This window comes from Bos mutus, chromosome 19 (genome assembly GCF_027580195.1).
Source record: "Bos mutus isolate GX-2022 chromosome 19, NWIPB_WYAK_1.1, whole genome shotgun sequence".
NCBI classification, from domain to species: domain Eukaryota; kingdom Metazoa; phylum Chordata; class Mammalia; order Artiodactyla; family Bovidae; genus Bos; species Bos mutus.
This window is the reverse complement of record NC_091635.1, coordinates 21,001,311-21,023,418: the sequence shown is the minus strand read 5'-3', so window position 1 is coordinate 21,023,418 and position 22,108 is coordinate 21,001,311. Positions and strand designations below refer to the sequence as shown.

Genomic DNA, 22,108 nt, shown 5'->3' with positions numbered 1-22,108 from the left:
CAGTGGTGAGGCGACCCGGGGTCTCCCTGCCGCTGGAAGACCATGGCCCAGCCTCTGAGCATCTCTCCCCAGAGGCCCAGAAGCCACAGGGGCTCTGACTCCACCAACCTCTCCCTTCACACCCCAGACCTCGCCTCAGCTGAGCCCACCGTCCTCCTGACCAGGCACCTTCCCCTCCTCCTCCACGCTGGTAACATCTTCCCGTCCTTCAAACCCTGACTCAAAGGCTGCCGTGAGCAGGCCCCACATCTGTTTCTGGAGAAGCCATAGCAACCCACTGAGTGGCATGCCGTCTCTCTAAGGCCTGACCCTGAGACCCAGGACTGCATGGGCAGTTTCCCTCTGCACTGGTCCTGCCTGCCCCCACTCCAAGACCACGGAGATGCCTGCAGAAGCTTAAGGGGCCAGCAGGGGTCTCTCCCCTCAAAGTGCTCCCCAGAGGAAGGGGAGACAGTCACACCCACCTGCCCTGGAGCCCAGAGATCACCAGAGACACGATGCACGGCAGGCAAGTCCCCAGCATTCACTGGGCACTTTCACCACCTGGAAAAGCAAGAGGTGGGTCTGGATCTCTGGGTCTGTCACTAAGGCTCAGGTGGACACAGGATGGTAGCAGCGTGGGCTCTAGACTGTCCTCCCAGAAAGCTGTGTGACCTCAGGAAGGGCCTTAGTTTCCTTGTGGGGTGATGGCAGCACCCACCTGCATGGCTATTGGCAGGTGAAGTGAACCAATGCAGGCACAGTGCCATTCAGGGTCCAGAAGCTGTGCTCAGCAGACGGAACCAACCCCAGCCCTCTGGACCCACAGCACCCTCAGGTGGACAGGCTGGAGATCACTGCCCACCATTTCTGCTTCCTTTTCTGCCAACTGGAGGGCAACCCATAGGAACACCAGGGGCTTGCTGCAGACTGTCCTAAGAGTGGGCACAGTGCCTTCAAGACCTGGGATTCCGCTTCCAGCCACAAGGGAATATCAGAGCCTGCACTTACCCACCTGCCTTAGCAATAAACACCAGGCAGAAAAGTCTGTGAAGCCGTGGCCAACAGGCAGCACAGCAAGTGCAGGGACCCTGGGCAGAAGGGAGACAAATGAGGCAGTCAGCTGCAGGACTGCCTCAGTCACCTCCAGGACACAGCAGAGTCCCGGGGCTTCCGGAGTTGAGGAGATGAAGTTTGCTCAGAGCCTGGAAACCAGGATTTTCAGGACAGAGGAGAGGAGAGGGCTGCACAGAGAAAATGCCACAGAGTTGCCTCTTGAGGATTCAACTGGAGACTGAGAGGCACTCTCTCGGTGGTGGAGGAAACCACCAAGACTGGAACAGAACTGCTGGAAAGAAGCGGCTGGAACAACGGCTGGTAATCACACAGGACCAGGAGTCATTTACGTTCCCCCAACAGAGTGCAGGCTCTAAGCACCTGCAAGAGGGTCCCCAGAAGGATACCACCTACATGATGGGCAAACATGCCCTGGACCCGAGGCCATGAGGTTTTTCTATAAAGGCCAGGTAGCAAATGTCTTAGGCTTTGCAAGCCATGTGTCTCTGACACCCCCTTCAACTCCAAAAACAGACACAGACAACTCATAAACAAATGTATACATCTCCATTCCATTATTTACAAAATCAGGCTGTAGGCCAGATTTGGTCCATTGTTAGCCAACTTCTGTAGTAGACTAAATCTGCTTTGGTCCTACCTAATAAAGCTTAACAGCAAGCCTCAAAGTGTTACATTGTTTCCAAGAACTGTATCCCCAAACAAAGCTCCAAAATGTTTAAAGGAAAAAAAAACAAAAAACAACTCCCACAACATAAAATTTTCAAGTCTAGTATCCAATCAAAAATTACCAGGCATTCAAAGAAACAGGAAAACAATGAGCCTCAAGAGGAAAAAAAAAATCGATCAAAGTGAACCCAGAACGAATACAAATGGCAGACAAAGAAGTGTGAACAGTTATAACTTCATCCTATATGCTCAAAAAGTTACTTAGAGACCTAGAAGATTTTTTTAAACAAATACCAAATTGAAACACAAGAGGTGAGTTTCAGCATTTAAGATGAAAAATACAGTGGATGGGACTAATAGAAGATTAGATACTATAGAAGAAAAGATTAGTGAGCCTGAACATCTATCAGTAGAAATTATCCAAAATGACACACACAGAAAAGACAAAAAAAAAAGCAAGACAGGATAACCAAGGCCAGAGTGTCAGTGAACTTGGATCAACTCCAAAGGTCTAGAGTACGTGTAACTGGAGTTTCAGCAGGTGCTGAGGCAGAGGATGGGGGAGGGAGGATAGAAAAACATTTGAAATAAAAGGCCATAACATTCCTACATTTGATGGAAACCACTGGGCTTCCCTGGTGGCTCAGACAGTAAAGAATCTACCTGCAATGTAGGGACCTGGGTTCGATCCCTGGGTCAGGAAGATCCCCCGGAGAAAGGAATGGCTACCTACTCTAGCTATTCTTGCCTGGAGAATTCCATGGACAGAGGAGCCTGGTGGGCTACAGTCCATGGGGTCGCAAAGAGTCAGACACCACTGATCAACTACCACTTCCACTAGACTTTTCATTTATCCCCAAGTCCAGAAGTTTGATGAATTCCAAGCAGAGGACACATGAAGAAAACACACCACGACACATCATAATCACATCACTTAAAATCAGTGAAAAAGAGAAAACCTTAAAAGCAACCAGAAGGGAAAAGACCATCAGCCAGTGAGGAACAAAGTAGACGTCTCAGAATCAACGCAAACCAGAGGACATGGGAGCAAGTGAATGGAGAAACCATTAATCTGGAATTCCCTACCCAGTGAAAACAGCTCTCAAACCAAAGATGAAATACGGACTTTTTCAGGGAAACAAGTGCTGAATTTACTCTGGTCAACCTGCACTGTGGCTGTCACCAGCCCTACACGGGTGGAGGGGCTGAGGCCTGGCGGGGGGAAGCTGAGGCTGCCCTTGCTCACTAGGGTGTGGAACACCTGCCCCCAGCCCCGCCCCCACCAGCAGGGCTGGGCAGACCCGGCCGCTGTGCCTCAGTTTCCCACGATGCGACATGGTGCCTCTCCCCTCCCCACCCTGATGCTGAAAGGACCTGCAAGGCCTGGGGAAGAGGCCTCCTGGGAGCCCCAGCCTCCCAGGCAAACGGGGAGGAAGTCTGTATACAGGGTGACAATGCCAGCTCAAGCCAGGGCTAGCTTGCTGACGCTTGTACCGCTGTCTCTTCCTGGTGGGGGGCGTGGTGGGGGATGCTGTCACCATCTCAGGGTTACACAGTTGGCTGGTGACAGAAGCCTCCTGCTCCTGGCTCCTCTCCCAGAAGGGATCCTGCGTCCATTCTAGCTGTGACTCCACCCGCCGCCTCCCAGAGCCCACCCTGGGTCCTAGAACAAAGCCCTGGCAATCAGCACTGCCCAGAGAGTCACTGCCTGGGCCGCCCAGCTCTGCTACACTTTACAGTGTGTTGGGGGGCTGGGGGGTCGGGGAGGGGAGGCTATGGCACAGCGATTCCCTCCTCAGTCATGGGGGAGTAGACTGGAAGACCTGCGGTCCCTCCCCTCTGACAGTCATCAGCTCTGGCACCTTCTTTCTGCACCATTAAGACAGAAGCCTCATTAAGGCCAATTAAAGGAGATTCAGGCCACCCAAGCGCCAAATGGCTGCAATGGGCCAGGGTCAGGAAGTACATGCAGGTCCCACCCAGCCCAGTGGCGTGGGCCCTGCCCTGAGTCTGATAGATATCGGCCACAGCTCAGGAATGCTACAGAGACCAGAGGCCACAGAGCATGGGGTCAGGTGACCAGGGCTGTGCCTGGTGGACGAGACAAGAGGACAAGCCTCTCCCTCTTCCTGCCGCCCCCAGGGGCCTCCAGCTTCCAGGTGCAGGATCCAGACCCAGGCCCGCACAAGCCAAGAGTTTTCAAACTGGAAAATCTCAAGTTCATCAATCTGAAACATATAAGAGCTCAGCTTCTCCAGGGTCTACGAGCAACAGACATGGTGGGGTCATGGAGCATCCTAACGCCCCAGCTTAGGGGGCCTGGAAAGGACTTGCCCAGAGTCACAGAACCAGCCCCACAGGGCAAGGCTCCTGAGCCAGTGGAGGCCCATGTCCTCTCTGCTGTGTTCCATCAACCCCTGCTTGAACTCCTCCAGGATGGGGGCTGGGGGGCTCACAACTTCTCAAGCCAGACCACCCTCAGGGATAGGCCATCAGGATGACAGGGCTGAGGGAAGAGACCTGGCATTTACTGAATCCGTGCCAGACACCATGCTTTTCCCGTGCAAATCTCACAGCCCCTTTGGGGCAGGTGCTGGCATCAGATGGTGCTGAGCAGGAAGGGACGGATGATCAGACAGGTGGAGAGGTTACCTCGGGCAGCATGGCCCGACAGCAGAGCTGGGCTCAAGCACGGGTCCCCCAAAACCGAAGACTGTCTTCCCACCGCCCCACGTGGCGTTTAATCTGGGGGATCACTCAGACCTCACAAAGGAGGCTGGTGCAGCCCACCAGCCAGGGCTTGCCAGGATGAAGGAGGTGTGGCCCCAGTAGGGGGCAGTCCAGCTCCCCGCACTGAGCATTCTCATGTATATGACTGCCTTATTAAGACCAGTGCCCAATCCCCATCTTACAAACAAAGAACCTAAGGCCCGAGGTCATTCAGCAAGGGGGCCTCTGAGAGGCCTGGCCTGGCCCACCTCTGAGGGCCCAGGGGAAGGACCCTTGGCTGCAGGGTGAGCCTGCTGGACCCCAAGACCAGAAGCTCAGTGCAAGCCTGCCACTCAAAGCCCTGGTATGTTGGACTTCCCTGGTGGTTCAGTGGCTAAGATCTGGCCTTCCCAGTGCAGGGTGCCTGGGCTCAATCCCTGGTCAGGGAACTGGATCCCCACATGCCACATGCCCCAACTAAGAGTTCACATGCCACAACTAGAAAAAACAAAGACCCTGGTGGAGCTTCAGCAGGCCCTGGCCCCTCTGAACCTCGGCTGTCATCACCTGTGACCTGGGAGTGATGACAGGCCCTGGCTCCCAGGGTCGTGGAGGGAGGGCAGGGTCGGCTGGTGTGGGGCAACCTGCCCGGGCGCTCTGGAGCCTGGCGTGCACCCAGCCCAGAAGTGCCAGCCCTCCTTCTTGGCAGAGTTGCTCCTCACTCTCCTCAACCTCAATTAAGACACAAATGCTGCTGGGTAGGAACCTTTGGAGAAGATAGGAGCCAGCACCTGGGACTATATTATCAGATGGTTCCCCACCTGGGGCTCTGGGCTGGAAAGTGCTCCCCAGACCCACTGTGTGAGGCTGGCTGGTGCTGCCCCTGGAAGCAGCCAACTGGGCCACCCCAAGGCCTCTCACGGTGTCAGGGCTGTGAGGGTACCGCCTTGTTTGGGGACAGTGAGAGTCCCTGGTCCTCAGGGGCCTTGGCTCCCTGTAACTTTGTGCTCACCAGGCCTTGGGGCAGTCAGACTTCTGCTCCTGCGGGAACCCAGAGTCTAGGAGCCTCGTGAAAATACTTTTACTGCCCTGATTCAAGCTGAGGGCCCACAGTGAGGCTCCACGGCTCTCATGAGGGGCAGGGCTCAGAAAGAACAGCCGAGACACTGCTCCTCCAGGGAAAGGGGGCTTAGAGCCCCCAGAGCTAGGTCCTAGGAAGGCTCCTCCAGTGTTGGCTGGGTGACAGGTCATTTGCTCTCTGCGAGCCCCTCGTCTGCACAGACGGGACCACACCTATGCTGTGGAGCTGGGAGGATCCAGGCAGGCAAAGTGCCCGCTCAGCACCTGGGGTACAGCTGGCATTTAATAAATGCCTCATTAAGCTCTTTTATTCTCCTGGAGCCAAGCTGTGAGCTAGGATGGCAGCGTGGGAAGGCAGGGACCAGACAGAAAAGACGTGGGGTCACTCGGGCACCATGGAACCTGGTTCCAGTCCCTTCTTGCTGTGTGGCCCCAAGCAAGAAACCTAACATCTCTGGGTCTGGCCCCGGCCTGGCGGGCACAAGATCTGGTTTCGGGTCTAGGCTTTACCCCTTACTCTCCTTTGTGCCCACCCCACCGATTCCTCACCCACACATGATGCAGCCCTGCCCTCGGGGGCCCTGATGAAGAAGTCCCGTGGGGGGGAACCCTGAATGAACAACCTGCTAGAGCATCTCCCCTTTTGCTGGCCAAGGCGGGCCCTCCACAGCCCCAGCCCGACCCAGCCCGGCCTTACCCCTTCTGCAGAGGCTGCAGCCGCCCAGGCGTGATGCTACAGGCGTGATGCTACAGGCCCGGCCTCTGGTATGCAGTTAGAACCCCATGGCAGGTTTTTCCCCAGATAAATCCCTGGCTCCCAGGGGCTGGGAGAAGGGCAGGCAGATGACCCTCTATCTCTGGGGCCTTCTCAGGACCACCTGCCAGTGGAGTCAGACTCTGGACCCACTAGTCTTTTTACCAGAGGAGGGTCAGAGTAGGAGAGATCCTTAAAAGGCCCCAGTGCCTTGCCCGTTTCACAGATGGCTTGACCGGGGCTTGTGCCGGGTCACAGGTGGTGGAGGAAGAGCCGGGACCTGACCAAGTACTTGTGGCTCCTGTGCTGTGGCCCATTAGTTCCACGCTCATCTCCTGGGAAAAGGGGAGAACTCAGCGTTGGCTTTGATGGGAACACGGCCACTCCCAGTGAGACGGGCTGAGTGTGTGCTGTGTCACTTCCCTGCCCCCGGGTCGGCCCGCTGTGCTGACGACAGTCTAGGCTGAGGAGGCGGTGGGCTGGGCTGTCCTGACTCAGCGCCACCAGCCCCAGCCCAGGGGCCCAGGTGGGCAGGGGGCCAGCGTTTTGGCCAGGCAGCTGGACCGCAGGGTCTCCATCCCAGATGGGGAGAGAGGGTGTTCTCCCTGCGCTGGTGCTGGGGGCAAGAGGAGGATTCGGGGGTGAGGGAAAGAGAGGTGATTCATGGGGAGAGAGAAGGCGGGTCAGGCTCCTGGCGGCCAGGCGGGCGGCCCAGGCAAAGCGCCCTGTCAGCACCCGTCAGCACCCGCCGGCGTCATGGCCCCGCCCTGCGAGCCAGGAGGCGGCAGAGCAGGGAAACGGGAGGGTCCCAGGCAGCTCGGATGAGCGGCCCCTCCCTGCTCTGCCCCTCACTGGGTCCTTTCAAGGCCAGGGCAGGACAGGCAGGGGACCTGTCTAGAGTCTGAAGACAACACCAGTCTGGTCCCTTCCCTACCTCTCCACCCAAGAGCTAGCCAGGTGACCTTGGCAGGGACTAACCTACTGGGCCTCAGTGGCTACATCTGGAAAATGGAGCAGATAACACTACACGAGACTATAAAGTGCCTGATACCCAGTAAACAGCAGCTCTGGTTATCAGGGCCGCCCCCTCCACCCTCCACACACTATGTTGGCCGTGGGTCCTGGGGTGGACGTGGCAGGAAAGACATGGGCTGGAAAGCAGGAGCAAGGCTCCCCATCAGGTGTGAACAAATCCCCTGTCCTCTATGTCTCAGTGTCCCTGGCCAAAAGGGGAGGCACTTGGCCTCTGAGGCCCCTCCTGTTGAGCCCAGGGCTCACTGCCACGCCGTAGGAGCATGGTCAGTGAGCCCCTACCCTGGGAGGGATGAAAGCAGGGCCAACGCCCACCTGTTGGGGGCTGCAGGTCAGCACCAACTGGGACCACACAGACCAGAGTGCAGGCCTGGGCGGGACTATCTCCTGGCTCTGTCCCTTTACACAGGTGATGCTGATAAGCTTGAGGGCTTTGTGGGGAGCAGACGAAGTTACAGGGGGCATGGGGCTGCATGGGATGGCTGGGTCTTAGCCCCGGACACAGAGACGAGAGAGGAGGGAGGAGGCCCTGGTGCTCAGCCTGGCCCCAGGCTCCCCTGTCTGGACCTGGGGAGACAGACCTGGATCTGTCTTTCCATTTTGGGGTGATAAAACTTTCCAGCTGTTCCCGAGCAGTCTGGGATCTGGGATCTACCTCTTTCCTACTTCCGGTGGGGAGGAGAGGCGCCCCAGCACGGCAGGTCAAGCCCCCTCTACCAGGGTCTCAATTTCTCCATTTTTAAAAAGGGGGTGGAGGCTGGGTAATGGGATCCAACAGGCACTCCTAGGGGACTGGGTTTCACAACCTCAAGCCTGGCACCCACACCAGCAGCACCCCCCTCCGCCATAGCAGGTTATTCAGTCTAAAAATTGTGACGGTCCCTCCACCCCACCTCTTCCTCACTCCGATATCCGACTCCATCCTTACTGCTTTCATCCCCGCCACCTCCGTTTCACAGAGCAGAAACCCAAAGCCCCAAAGCTGCCTGGGATCAGGCAGAGAGCCAGGCTCCCCAACACAGGCTATCCGACCCCGCCAGCCCCCTCAGGAAACAGGGACTCCACCTTTCCGGAAACTTAAGCCATGGCCATCTTGTCAGTGCCTGACCCACTTCTGGTCTCTTTGCCCAAGAGCTCCCCTGGGCCCTGTCAGCCAGGATGATCCCCAAGGCCACTGTCTGGGTTTTGAGCGGGCCCAGAATAGTGAAGGGGTTAGATTCAGCTAGAAATACCTTGCCCTGCCGGGCCAAGGCCTGAACAGACACTGCTGACCACTCACTCCTCTCTACTGAGTCCAGAGCTGGCTTATGAATCCTCACTTGCGAGGCAGGCTTTATCAGTCATCTCAGAATGTGCCTTGAAACATGGAAGCAAGAGAAGGCCCTGCTTATGGTCATGGCTATCCAGCAAGGGCCTGGCTGGCTGCCAGTGGAGAGACCCCTTCTCAGAAAGTATGTCAGTGTGTCAGCTGAATGGATATCCACGGCGGGACAAGGCACAGCTCGGCAGGGGTTGCTCCGCAGGAGGTCCAGACAATGCCTGAGGTCCCTTCGATCCAGGTTGACAACCCTCACTGGGACCTGCTCTGCTTCCACCCCCAGGAACACACCATCGCCAGTCCCCATCTCCCACTCGGGGAAGGTTCTGCCACTGCAAAGCTCATGAAGAGGCTCAGAGAGGGAGAGCTACTTGCTCTCAGTCACCCAGCACAGCAAAGAAAAAGGCACAGTTGAACTTGGATCTCCAGGCCAGCCTCGGCCAGACTCAGGCTACTTCTCAGTCTCCATGCTTACCCCAAGTCCCAGACTGTCTCCACCATCCACAAAAGCAACACCAGAGCACTTGGGAGCACGTGTGCGCAGGAACCTCCTGCTTCTCAGAGCCATCCCCGGGGACAGTGAGGGAAAGCCCTGTGATCCTTCCTGCCCCACCCCGTCCAAGCACCTTCTTTTGGGGAATCTGCTCGCCAAGTCTGAGGAAGTCAGAAACACCCCCCAACGATGCACAAAGATCTTTTGAGCAGGAGCAGCCTGCTGTCAGCGGCCAAGGGATCCAGGTGCCCTATCGCTCTGCAGAGAAACCGAGGATCCCGGCGAAGGCAGGAGGGAGGCAGCCCAACAGGCAGCCGAAAGCCCGGGCTGGGCTGAGTGCACGCGTATGGGCGCCTGAGACACCGGGACAGGTCAGGCCTGCCCGGCTGCGTCTCTTGGGGACTCTGGCCGGCCGACTCACCTTCTGGGCCTGACTGATCATCTTGCGCACCACCTCCTTGATGTGGGCCTGCCCGTCGATGGGGGGCTGCATGTAGACGCTGGCCCGGGTCACGCCGCGGTAGGCGATGGTGTCGGGCCAGCCCAGGTCCAGCTGTGGGATGGAGCGGTCCGACTTCTGGGGCCAGTACTCCAGCGAGAGCAGCGGTTCGGCCTCGGTGGGGGTACCCTCGGCCGCGCTGGCCGCATCACCATCCTCCGGCCCGCGGGGCTGCGTGCCGGCGCGGGGGTCCTCGGAGCCGGGGTCATAGACCTCGATGGTCTCCAGGATGCGCCGCAGCTCCAGCTCCGAGAGGAAGTCGCGGATGTTCTCGCGCTTCAGCACCTCGTAGAAGGCGTCCCGGCCGTTGGCCGCCAGCGCCTCCAGCGCCAGCCGCTGCTCCTCGCTGTAGAAGAACTCGGGCTTGGCTTCGCTGGAGCGCCAGTTGACGTGGCTGTCGTCCAGGCACTGCACCTGCGAGAAGGCCATGGCGGCCGCACGCTCCGCAGCTCCGGGCCGTCTCCGGCTGGGCGCTGAGCGCTCTGGGGCCTCCGGCCGCCGCCTCTCCTCTGCCCCGGACCTGCGGGAGGGGCGGGGGGGCAGGGTCGGGTCAGAGTGCAGGCGGGGCCGGGGAGGGGCGGCCGCGCGGAGGAGGGGCCGGCGGGGGGCGGGGGCGCACGCCTCCCGCTCGGGTGCCGGTACCTGCGGGGGGGCCCGCCTCCCGGGGGATTTTTGGAGCTGCCACAGGTCCTGGCTACTTCTGGGGGGAACTAGGGTCGGCAAGGGACTCCCCAGAAGTTCCCAAGAAGGAGGGTCCGGAGTCTGCTCTCCGACGACCTCTGGACCTGCTCGGCGGCGCCCCGCATCTCCAGGGCTTCCGGGGTGGGAAGGGGCCCCCAAAGCTCCCAGCGCCGCGATCGGCAACCCTAGGGGTCTGCGCGGAGGAGGTTCGGGGCGGCGCGTGAGCGGGCGGGTCTCCCGGGGGCCGAGGGTCGGGGGTCGAGGGCGCGGGCCTGGGTTCGCTTACCGGGCGCGCGGGCGGCGTGGGCGCTGGCGGCGGTGACTAAGTGCGGCCCCGCCCACCCGGCTGCCGCCACCTGCGGTCACGTGCGGCCGGGGGCGGGGCCGGAAACATTCACATTCACCCCACCCCCGACGGACCGACGTCTGGAGGGTGTGCGCGCGTCTTCTCCGCCACCACCAGCCTCAGGTTGCCGAATTCTGAACCGCTCAGGGACCAAAATCCAAGCGCTTCTGGGCCATTGCAGCCCAGAGAGGGACAGTGTTCTCCTGAGGACACACAGCAAGGTGATAGCCTTGACACGCCCCTCCCTCACACTGCTGGTAATCCTGGTCCAACCTAACCGTGTCCAGTTTCCCAGGTGGGACAGAAAGCATGCACAGATGCTCACCCGTTGTGGAAGTAGAGTTGGGGTGCTGGGGTGGGAGGCTCTGAAGCAGGGGCGGGGCCGCTCTGACCCAGCCTCAGGGGCCCTCCCAGAGCCTGGTGTAGACAGGGCAGGCACCCAGTTCTAGGTCCCAGCCCCGGCTTCCTGCTGAGAACAACAGCCCCCCCAGGACTGGTCCTGCATGATGAGCCGCGCCCAGGCGCTGGGGCGAGGAGGGCGGAGAGGGGAGCAGTGGGCTGGGGTCAGGCCCAGCTCTCTGCCCTGCGTCCCTGGGGCTTGGGACCCCGGTGACGGGGGGGTGTGTGGGGACCACATCTGAAAGCAGGCTGCCAGGGTGGGGACAGCAAAGCCCATTAAACCTCGCCAACCACAGCCCTCACCCCGTCGCGTGCCACAGCCAGTCAGCCAGGCATCTGGCCCAGCCTTCCCACCCCCTCCCAGCCATGCACGGACTGCTTGGGGCTCTGAGGACACTGCTCTGTGCTGCAGAGGGTTGGCTGTTGACATCTCTAGGCCTGGGCCCTAGAAAACCTACCTCAGGACCCTCTCCACCCCCCGGTCTGCCTGTCAGGCCATCTCCCCTGGGTTTGCTGCCCTCAGCGGTGGTGCTGCCTCCCGGCCCAGTGTCTCTATGGTCCCATCACGGGGTCCTGCCCTCTGCCCTGGCCTGGGGGCTTCACATTGTGTCTGAACACGGTGCCCCTTCAGGTGCCCCCAGCACCTCCCAGGTAGGTGCACACACACCTGCCTCCCCACCCCCACCCCCCACAGTCAGATGTGAGAGGGATGCGGCCCCTGGGGTGAGCACAGCACTGGGAGCCCTGAAGCCTGGCTAATGGCCTCTGCAGCTGGGGACCCATTCAAGACTGTCTCTGGGCCTTGGCATCTCCTTTTGTTCTTCCCCTGGTCGGAGGCCCTGGGCTCATGAAGGGAGTCCTGGCTCTCAGGGCTGAAGGGCCTCCAGCCCTGCAGTTACCTGCCCATAATTTTAGAATCACAGGAAGCTGTTGAAAAGCCAACAGAGAGCTTGCAGGCACTCTTCACCCAGTCTTCCCCAGTGGTGCCATCTTGTATAACCACAGTGCGATAACCACAGCCAGAAAGCTGGTTCAGATTTCAGCAGCTTATGTGTGCTTGTTTATGTGCATGTGTGTACACCCTCATCACACACGTAGGTTTGTGTAACAACTGTCACGATCTAGGTGGAGAACTGTCCCCCTGCAGTCAAATATCTCCACCCTAACTCTGGCCACCACTGATCCACTCTCTGGTGATTCGTTCGGGTCAACGTATATCGGTAGCTCATTCCTTTCTATTGCTGACTGATACTCCATGGCATTCTAGTCTTTATTTCTATGGGTTTGGCATTCTTAGCCTCCACATGTAAGGGATATCATATGGTATTTATCTTTCTTTGGCTTATTTTACTCAGCATATAACCCTTGAGATCCATCCACATTGTTACAAATGGCAGGATGTCTTTCCTTCTCATAACTGAATAATATTTTCTTTTCCAATATTTATTTTATTTATTTGATTGCACTGGGCCTTGGCTGCAGCACATGGGATCTAGTTTACTGATCAGGGATGGAACCCACACCCCCTGCATTGGAAATGTGGTCTTAGCCACTGGACCACCAGGGAAGTCACTGAATATTTTCATATATATCTATATGAGCGTCACATCTTCTTTATCCATTCATCAAAAGTATTGTTTAGTTCAGTCGCTTGGTCGTGTCCAACTCTTTGCAACCCCATGAACCTCAGCACACCAGGTTTCCCTGTCCATCACCAACTCCCGGAGTCCACCCAAACCCATTTCCATTGAGTCGGTGATGCCATCCAACCATCTTATCTTCTGTGGTCCCCTTGTCCTTCTGCCCTCAATCTTTCCCAGCATCAGGGTCTTTTCCAGTGAGTCAGCTCTTCACATCAGGTGGCCAAAGTATTGGAGTTTCAGCTTCAACATCAGTCCTTCCAACGAACACTCAGAACTGATCTCCTTTAGGATGGACTGGTTGGATCTCCTTGCAGTCCAAGGAACTCTCAAGAGTCTTCTCCAACATCACAGTTCAAAAGCATCAATTCTTTGGTGCTCAGCTTTCTTTATAGTCCAACTCTCACGTATCTTGGCTATTGTGATTAATGCTACAATGAGCAGGAGTGCAAATGTCTCTTCAAGGAGGTGATTTCATTTCCTTAAAATATGTACCTAGTTGTGGGACTGCTGAATCATATGGTAGTTCTGTTTATAATTTTTTAAGGAACCTGCATGCTGTTTCCATAGTGGTTGCACCAATTTACATTCCCACCAACAGTGTACAAATGTTTCCTTTTCTTCACATCCTGGCCAGCTCTTGTTATCTCTTGTGTTTTTATAATAGCTCTTCTTGCAGGTGTGAAGTGATAGCTTATTGTGGTTTTGATTTGCATTCCCCTGATGATTAGTGATGTTGTACAGGTACTTTACACATACCTGTTGGCCATTTGTTTCCTTTGGGAAAATGTCTGTTTAGTTCCTCTGCCCATCTTTAAAGCAGATTTTGGGGGTTTGTTTGTGGGTTTTAGTCTTAGATACTGAGTTGCATGAATTCTTTACATATTTTGGATATTAGCCCCTTATAAAATATACAATTTGCAGATATTTTCTCCCATTCTTCAAAATACCTTTTCATTTTGTTGATTGTGTCCTTTGATGTGCAAAAGTTTTTCAGTTTGATGTAGTCCCAGTTGTTTTATTTGTTTGTTTTTGCTTTTCACTTTTTTTTGCCTTTGCTTCTGGTGTCAAATCCAAAAAGTCATGGCCCAGACTGATGTCAAGGAGCTACCACCTATGTTTTCTTCTAGGAGTTTTATGGTACCTGGTTTTCATTCAAATCTTTAAGCCACTTTAAATTGATTTCTGCATGTGGTGTGAGACAGGAGTCCAGTTTCATTCTTTTGCATGTCACTGTCCAGTTTTCCCAACACTATTGATTGCAAAAACTATCCTTTCCCCATTGTATATCCTTGACTCCTTTGTCGTAAATCAATTGACCATGTATGTGAGAAGATCTGCCTGCAAGTCTGGAGACCTGGGTTCAATCCCCGAGTCAAGAAAATTCCCTGGAGAAGGGAATGACTATCCACTCCAGTATTCTTGCTTAGAGGATTCCATGGACAGAGGAGCCTGGTGGGCTGCAGGCCATGGGGTCACAGAGTTGGACATGACTGAGCGGCTAACAGCTTCACTTTCTCTTTGCTTCTGGGCTCTCTACTCTGTTCCATGGAGCTATGTGTCTGTTTGGCGCCAGTACCTCACTGTTTTGATTACTACAGCTTTATGATTTGGTTTGAAATCAAGGCCTGTGATGCCTCCAGCTTTGTTTTTCTTTCTTAAAAATTCCATTGGCTACTCAGGACCATTTATTGGTTCCATCCAGATATTTTAGGATGGTTTTTAATATCTCTGTGAAAAATATCATTGGAATTTTGATAGGGATTGAATTGAATCTATGGATCACTGTAGGTAGTATGGATAGTTTAACACTATTAATTCTTCTCATTTGTGAGCATGGAATATCTTTTCATTTTTTGGTGTGTCTTCTTCAGTTTCTTTCAGTGTCTTATAGTTTTCAGTGTACAGATCTTCCATCTCCTTGGTTAAATTTATTCCTAGGTATCTTATTTTTTTATGCTATTGTAAATTTTTTATGTATTGTAAACAGCATATTTACAATACATAAATGAATAGCAATTTTTTATACGTTGTAAATAGCATTAAAAAAAGAATAAGATTGTTTTCTGAATTTCTCTTTCTGACAGTTCACTCTTAGCATACAGAAACAACTGATTCTGAGTATGGATCTTGTTTCCTGTGACTTTATTGAATTTGTTTCTGCAGCTTTTCTTTTCATCCTTTTCACTGATGATGTTTTACACAAAGCAAAAGCTTTAGTTTGTTTGTTTGTTTTTCTTCTTTTTGGTTTTGTTTGTTTGTTTGGGGTTTTTTTGGTCACACTGTGCAGTTTGTGGAATTTAGTTCCCCCACCAGGGATTGAACCCAGGCTCTCAGCAGTGAGGGCTCAGAGTCTTAATCATTGGACCTCCAGGGAAATCCCCAGAGCTTTAGATTTGATGAACTCTATTTTGTCCATTTTTCATTTTATGAATTATGTTTTTGATGTTAAGTCTAAAAACTCTCCATTTTGCCCCACGTTCTGATGATATTCTCCTATTTTTTTTCCTTGAAGTTTGATAGTTTACACTTAAATCTGTCGTCTATTTTGAGTTAATATTTGTGTGAGGTGTGAAGTTTAGGTTGAGTCATTGGCTGTGGATGTCCCCAGAAGGGCTTTACCAAGGAGCAAAGAGCCCGAGAACAGTTTCCCAGGACCACACAGTATGGGAGGCTTCCCAGGTGGCCTAGTGGTAAAGAAGCTGCCTGCCAATGCAAGAGATGTAAGAGACACGGGTTTGATCCGTGGGTCGGGAAGATTCCCTGGAGGAGGGCATGGCAACCCACTTAAATATTCTTACCTAGATAATTGCAGGGAGAGAAAAGTCTGGTGGGCCACAGTCCATGGGGCCACAAAGAGCTGGACACGACTGAATAGGCTGAGCAGGCACACAGTATGGGTTTGGGAGAACTGGACCCAAACGCAGGTCTGTGTGCTTTTCTTTTCTCCCGCTTCCTCCTGCAACATCAGGGTCTAGACTAGCTCCCAGGGATGAGCCAGGCTGGCCTGGGAGTGGGGAGCACCCTGTTTACTCCCTGAGGTGGTGTGTCAAGTGACCAGCTTAGAAGAGAGTCATTCAGTCAGTCAACAAACACAGCCACACCCTGCCACGCGTGAGCTTATGCTGTGCACGCCTGGGGCCCAGGCTCCCCAAGGGGCTCCTGCGGTAGCGCCTCTGGAGAGGCAGGAAGGCGCCCTTGGAGAGTGATGCCTTAGAGTCGAGAGGAGTCAGGAGGAGCTCCCTGGGTTTCAGAAGAGTATTCCAGGGAGAGGGAACAGCAGACACAGAGGCCTGGAGTTGTGGGTGACATTTTGGTGGTAGTTAGGGTGGTCACGTGAGCAAGAGGCTGTAGTGCCCAGCTAGAGCTCCATGGTCGTTCCTGTGGGTGATGGGGGCCACAGGAGGCTGTGAGCAGGAAGGAGTGTGGCCAGACTGATGGACTTAGAAGTTCCCACAGGGCGTGGGTTACAGGGGCTAGGTGGTACAGCCCCCCAGTCCCCAAGCCTAGTGACTGGACTTGGCACTGGCTGAAGGGAAGGAGGACATGGAGGGCAGAGAGGGAGGCAGCCCTCAGGCCTCCAGCGTGGCCTCCACTGGGTGGGGGTGCTGATGTCAAGGTGGAGCCAGTGGGGACACCCCCACAGGCCTGCAGAGTCCAGCACCAGACAAGGCCAAAGCCTCTCACTCAGGCCCCTGGCCCTGCCTTCGGCCTGGGGCTGCTGAGTCCTGAGTTGGCACAAATGGGGGCCAGTGTTTAGCTGGCGACGACACCTCTGCTGCTGTCACAAAAGAGAGGTTGTTCTTTCCTGACGCTCAGCACAAACCCTGAGGTGCCCAGAGGCAGGGCCCCATCCTGGGAGCCTGCAGTGGGCTGCGACAGGCTGAATAAACCTGGGCAGAATCTCCTGACTCGGGCTTTTCAAGCCATTATGTGGCTGTGACTCTTCATCCGTCCCTCCGGGAGGGCTGAGTCCTCCAGGTGCCAGAGCCGGCCAGGCCAAGCCCAGAACCTGTTGGGAGGGGCCAGTCACCTGCCCTCACCTGGACCCAGAGTCCCTCCAGGGGACCCCGGGCTGTATCCTGGGTCTGACTATGTGTCCTAGGCAAGTTATGCCCTTTCTGGTCCTGAGTTCTCACATCTGCACAGTGGTGGGCAAGGCAGCTGGATCAAACAGTGCCTGAACTCCCCCCTAGGGCTTCATGGGCTCCTTTCTCCCTTTCCTTCTGGCCTTCTGTGCCTTTCCCCTTCCTCCAGCCATTCACTTATTTACTCACTCATTCATTCACAGATGTTCACAGACTATCTTCTCTGGGCCCAGCCCTGGACTGGGTGATACCTGGGAGCGGAGGTGATTCAAAGCCAGTGTCCGCCCTTGGGGAGCTCCCAGTCTGGTGGAGGAGGTGAAATATGCAAACAAATAATTGTGATTCAAGCCTGGGCTTTAGGAGGCCTTGGGAGGAAGCTGCTCTGCCTGGGAGGGGTTGGGGGACAGTTATGGAAAGCCTCCGAGAGCTAGTCCTTTGCAACAGGCGTGAAGCCGGAGGCAAACAAGGGTAGGGATGGAGCAGGAGCAGTGGGAGGAGGCAGCCCAGCCGCGTCTGCCCAGGCACAAAGGCGTCGGGTGCTGGGTGTGTGTGAGAAAATACAAGCAGGTCAGGGTGGCCGGCACGGGTGCTGGGAAGACAGGACCTGGGCCCAGCTGTCCAGGGCCTTGAATGTTGACTGTCTGAATGTCGTGGAAAGGAATTTTTTTTCCAGGAAACCATGGGCTCCAGAGTTGGGGAGGGGGCTCCTGACAAGGAAGTGACAAGAGCAAAGCCGTGACTCTGAAAGGATGAGGCTGCAGAGGGTGGAAGAGGGCCAGTGAGAAGACAAAGCAGCAGGTGGAGGGAGCCCAGTGGAGGGGGCAGGTGACGGGAGGAGCCCCCATGGGCTGGGGGCTGGTGCACTGGAAGTGGGGGCTGTCGGTACAGATGTCCTAGGAGCCTGGCGCTCAGGATAGGCTGGGCTGGAGACGGGCCGAGGATCGTGGGGGCAGAGTGATGCTACTCCAGTCCCACTGGCTCAAGGGAGGAGACCTGAAACCCTCCGTGGTGGGTTGGGCATCTAAGTAGGGATCTTAACCCAGGAGCGCTCGGTCCATGAGGAGGGCTCAGTGACAGAAACGTCGATGCTACACGTGGAAACATTCTGACCCCAAACAGACCCCTGTGCCGAGCAGCTGCATTCCCGTTGCCTGTTCTCCCTGAGCGCAGGTCACTCTCTGTTGACCTCTGCCCCCCTCCCTGCCCCCACCACCGCTGAAAACCCAGGGGTCAGGGCCGATGGTGCTGGAAGGGAGGCGGAGACTTCAGATTCAGTCCGGATCTGGGTCGAGGCCCTGGACGTCCACTCAGAGGGCATGCAGTGGGTGCTGTCTCCGCCATGGGGAATGTCAGCAGCGAAACCTGGGTTCCATCCTTACGGCCCAGATGGAGGAGATGACTTTTGAGCAGCCCATGGGAAGGCTTGGGAGAGGGAGGTTGGGTCGGGGGGAGGCTGGAACACCATGAGAGGAGTGTGCAGAAGGAGACCAGCCTGGAGGAGCCTGGCGTCTGGCGAGTCTTGTGGAGGGGCCTCCATTCTTGTTTGAAGAGTCCTTTGGAAGCTGCTGGAGACAGTCTGAGGGGAGGGCCTTCACCTGCTCCTCTGGGGAGAAGGGCTGGGGGCAGGAGGTAGGGGGAGGGAGACGGCAGATGGTAGACTGACCACTGACCACTGACCACTGCTTGGGCAGGCAGCCCTGCAGGGGAGCCCCGGCCCCACGTGGGGACAGGGAGCCAGCGTCGTGGGTATGGACAGGCTCATGGTGATGGACAGAAAGGCAGGGAGAGAGGGTGTCTAGGGACAGAATAGTGCTCCAAGACTGGCCCCCTCCTTGTCTGTCACCCTGGCCGGGAAACTGAGGCTCAGGGCTGAGCAGCAGCTGATGGCAGGTGGTAACAGAGCAGGTCCAGCCAGGCTCCTTGCCCACCCCAGGGTGGTGGGCAGGCCGGGGACACTGAGGATCCTTCTCCTGCAGATGACGTGGGCTGTGTGGTGCCAGCCGAGTGCCTGCGGGCCTGCGGGGCTGAGATCGGCTGCTCCAACATCGCCTACCCCAAGCTGGTCATGGAGCTGATGCCCACGGGTGAGGCCCTGGCTGGGTCTGACAAGGGGCCCTGGGGGTGGTGGAGGCCACTCTGGATCCAGCGTGATGCTGTGTGACACCTGGGTGGGATGTTCTGCTCCTGGGGGAAGAGAGGAAAGGAATCAGAAAGCATGTAGGGTGCCCACCGTGCACCAAGCACCATGCCCAGGGGGTCGCACAGGACTGACCTGCACCTGCTTCTCAGGAACCCTGGTGCTCTAATCATCATACCCTCTTTGTTTTTTTTTTTAATTTTTTGCAACCCTGCAGGGCACACGGGATCTTAGTTCCCCAACTAGGGACAGAACCTGCACCCCCTGCGGTGGAAGCACAGAACTCTAGGGAAGTCCCTTATCATCCTGGCTTTACAGATGGGGAAGCTGGGACCCAAAGGTGCCCTGGATGGCCAGGGAAGTCCCTTATCATCCCAGCTTTACAGATGCATAACCTGGGACCCAAGGTGCCCTGGCCAAGGTCAGGTGACAAGCGAGCTGCAAAGCTGGAGTTTGAACTCAGGGCTGGGGGATCCTCTTAGCCTGTGCTGGCCCTGCCCCCAAGAAAGGCTGCCACGCTTTTGTCCTTCAGGCCTGCTGGGTGTCAGGCCCACTCACAAACGACCTCTCCTATATGTTATGAGGCAGAGTTCTTAGCTGTGTTTACAGATGTGGAAACTGAGACACAGATGAGAGGAAAGTGACTCGTCCCAGGCTTGTAGCTTGTGGCTAAGACACAGAGCTCAGTCTCTCTGGCCCCCAAGTCCACTGTTGACTCTGCCGGGGCCCGAGGCGCCCAGCCCTGCCTTGAGCCTACAGCTTCTGCCTCCCTGAGACCCTGCAGACCAGAGAACATGGGTGTGTTTTGGCCATTTCCACATTCCCGGCCAGTGGGATACAGGATGTGAAAGCAGATCACGGTGAGGGGTGTGGTCCCACTGAAGCAAATGGAGGAGACGGCTGTCCTCTGCTGGCTTCACCTCCTGATTCTCAGCATCCCACTGTGGGAGCTCGGACCCCACCCTGCTCCTCTCACCCTCCCTCCCTCCCAGACCAGGCCTGGGTTCTGCCGCTTGCTGGCAGAGATATTTGGGGCAAGCCTCTTCCCTGCTCATAGCTTTGTGTCCTCATTTGCAAACTGGGGATAATGATGCCTACTCACCCCTCAAAGTGGTTGTGGGATTAAACACAGCACAGGGAAACTGACTGGCACAGGGGTTGGCTGCCCTGTGGGCTCGCACCTTGGGGCGTCGTCTGCCTCTACTCTTCAGAGGGGCTCACCACAACCCCTAGAGATCCAGCTGCAAGATCTTGAGCTCCCCACCTGAGAAATGGGAGGAGAATAAACCCCAAGGTAATCCACCTCCCTGAGCAGGAGAAGGAGGTTGGAGAAATGTTTGAGGGGGAAACCATGATTTAACTCACTTTGCTTTGGGCCCCATCTCAGCCAGCCTAGTGAACAGAGGGAGCTATGAGATGCCTGGAAGTCACACAGCAGGTCAGACGCAGAACCAGGGCCAGGCAAGCAGTGGCATCTACAAGGCTGAGCCCTCGGAGGAGGTGGCATTTCCTGGAGTCAGGGAGGGGTGTATAGGTGTTGTGGGGGTGGAGGATAGACAGGGAGTCTACAGAGGTGGAGGAGGTGCTTACACACTTGAAGAAAAAGCACAAGAAACTTTGGAGACAGACTTGTGCCAAAGCCCAGAGAGGGAGCCAACCAACCTAAAGTCACACAGCACTGAGTCTCTGTACCCTCAGCCCCTTTGGAGCCTACAACCCCCAGGAGGCCTTGCACAGCAGGGCCTTGCCCACCTCAGTGCGGGCCCTTCATTCATTTTCAAGGGCTTTTATCCCCCAGGTGGGCAGCCTTATCTCCTCTCAGCCTGCCTGGCAGCCATGCACAAAAAGTAGCAGAAACCACAGGCTCTGGACCCCTGCGCCCTGCCCGGGGTGTGGGCTCCAGGCTGAGGGTCCCTTGTCACTCCCCCACTACCCTTGGGTTTTGCCTCTGGCCTGCTGTGCCTCCCTGGGCAACTCTCTTCTCCTCTCTGAGCTTCCACCTCCTCACCCGTCAGATGCAGTCCGGGTGTGGAAGCACTCTGTCAACTGGCAGCTCTGTAGAAAGAAGAGGCTGAGAGCAGACACGTTGCCTGCAGCTGCAGGAGCCCACTGTCAGCCCCAGCATCCCAAGTCAGGGTCTTCCTCCCACCACCTCCAACACCCTCACCCCAACCCTTCTGGGCCTCTGCCTGTGGGCACTTGGAGGGGCCTCATCAGTAGGGCCCAGGAGCAGCCCAGGGAGGTCACAGTGGCCTGTACCCCTCCCCCAGGTCTGCGGGGGCTGATGGTCGCTGTGATGATGGCTGCGCTCATGTCCTCGCTGACCTCCATCTTCAATAGCAGCAGCACCCTCTTCACCATGGACATCTGGAGGCGGCTGCGGCCCCGTGCGGGCGAGCGGGAGCTGCTGCTGGTGGGACGGTATGGGGGAGGGGTGGGGAGGAGGACTTCTCCAGCACACCCTCAGCCCAGGAGGAACCCCCAGAGGTGGGCACTGAGGGATGAGTAAGAGTTTGCTGGTCGGAGATAGAATGATGCCAGGAAGGAGAGGAGAGGAGAGGCCAGAACATCCTGCGCCTACCTTCCATATCCAGCCCCTGGCCATGCCCATCCTGGGTAGCTCTCTTACTCCAGTCGGGACCTCTGAGGGAGTCTGCTGGGAAAGCCCCCTTCCCCAACACCCAGAGATGTCTTCCCTGGGTCTGAGCCCCTAGTCCCCTGTTGTATCCCAGTTGCTGCAGACATACCGGGAGCCAGTACTTGGGCGTGGCCACACCCAGGCTGTAGCTGTCCCTCTGGCCCCACTGAGCTTCTGCCCACATCCTCTAAGCCCTGCTTGTTCCGTTCTTATCCCTCTATGACTCATCTAATCTTTCTAGAATCTGCTCAAGTGCCCCTCCTCCTGGCAGCCCACCTGATACCCCCGGGCAAGGACTGAGTCCCCTCCCCTGGAAGGGGAACTAGAGCCTGGAAGTAGGAACTAGAGCCCAGTGGCTCCCATAGATCAGGCAGGTCTTGTAGGTCCCACTGGTGTTCTGATGCCCCTCCTGTGGGTGTAGCTGTGTCTGGCCCGGCCCTCCATCCCCAAGCTTGGCTAAGTCCCCAGGAGCTCCCGGGCTGAGACTCTGTGATTGGTGAAGGGGAGCTGGTGCCCTCTCAGGGGTCCCGCCCCCAACTATCTCCCTCTGAGCCATGCGACCCCCACTTTGC

The 22,108-nt window shown here is 56.4% G+C and overlaps 2 protein-coding genes across 5 annotated transcripts in view; one reads left to right on the top strand and one right to left on the bottom strand.

The window, feature by feature from the left end:
- The window catches only part of FAM83G (family with sequence similarity 83 member G), a 28,642-nt gene extending 18,027 nt beyond the window's left edge, over positions 1 to 10,615 (bottom strand). The window contains exons 1-2 of the mRNA XM_070389604.1: positions 10,575 to 10,615; positions 9,530 to 10,127 (exon numbers count right to left, since the gene is read on the bottom strand). Of these exons, the coding sequence (XP_070245705.1) occupies positions 9,530 to 10,036 (507 nt within the window). The 5' untranslated portion in view covers positions 10,037 to 10,127; positions 10,575 to 10,615. The remainder of the gene's footprint in view (positions 1 to 9,529; positions 10,128 to 10,574) is intronic.
- The window catches only part of SLC5A10 (solute carrier family 5 member 10), a 54,957-nt gene that overhangs the window by 29,498 nt on the left and 3,351 nt on the right, over positions 1 to 22,108 (top strand). For 2 of the 4 annotated variants that reach the window (XM_070389607.1, XM_070389605.1), the window contains 2 exons: positions 18,738 to 18,845; positions 21,169 to 21,319. In XM_070389607.1, the coding sequence (XP_070245708.1) occupies positions 18,738 to 18,845; positions 21,169 to 21,319 (259 nt within the window). Of the gene's footprint in view, positions 1 to 17,325; positions 17,348 to 18,737; positions 18,846 to 21,168; positions 21,320 to 22,108 lie in introns of all 4 variants that reach the window. The other 2 variants (XM_070389606.1, XM_070389608.1) reach the window with 2 other exon arrangements.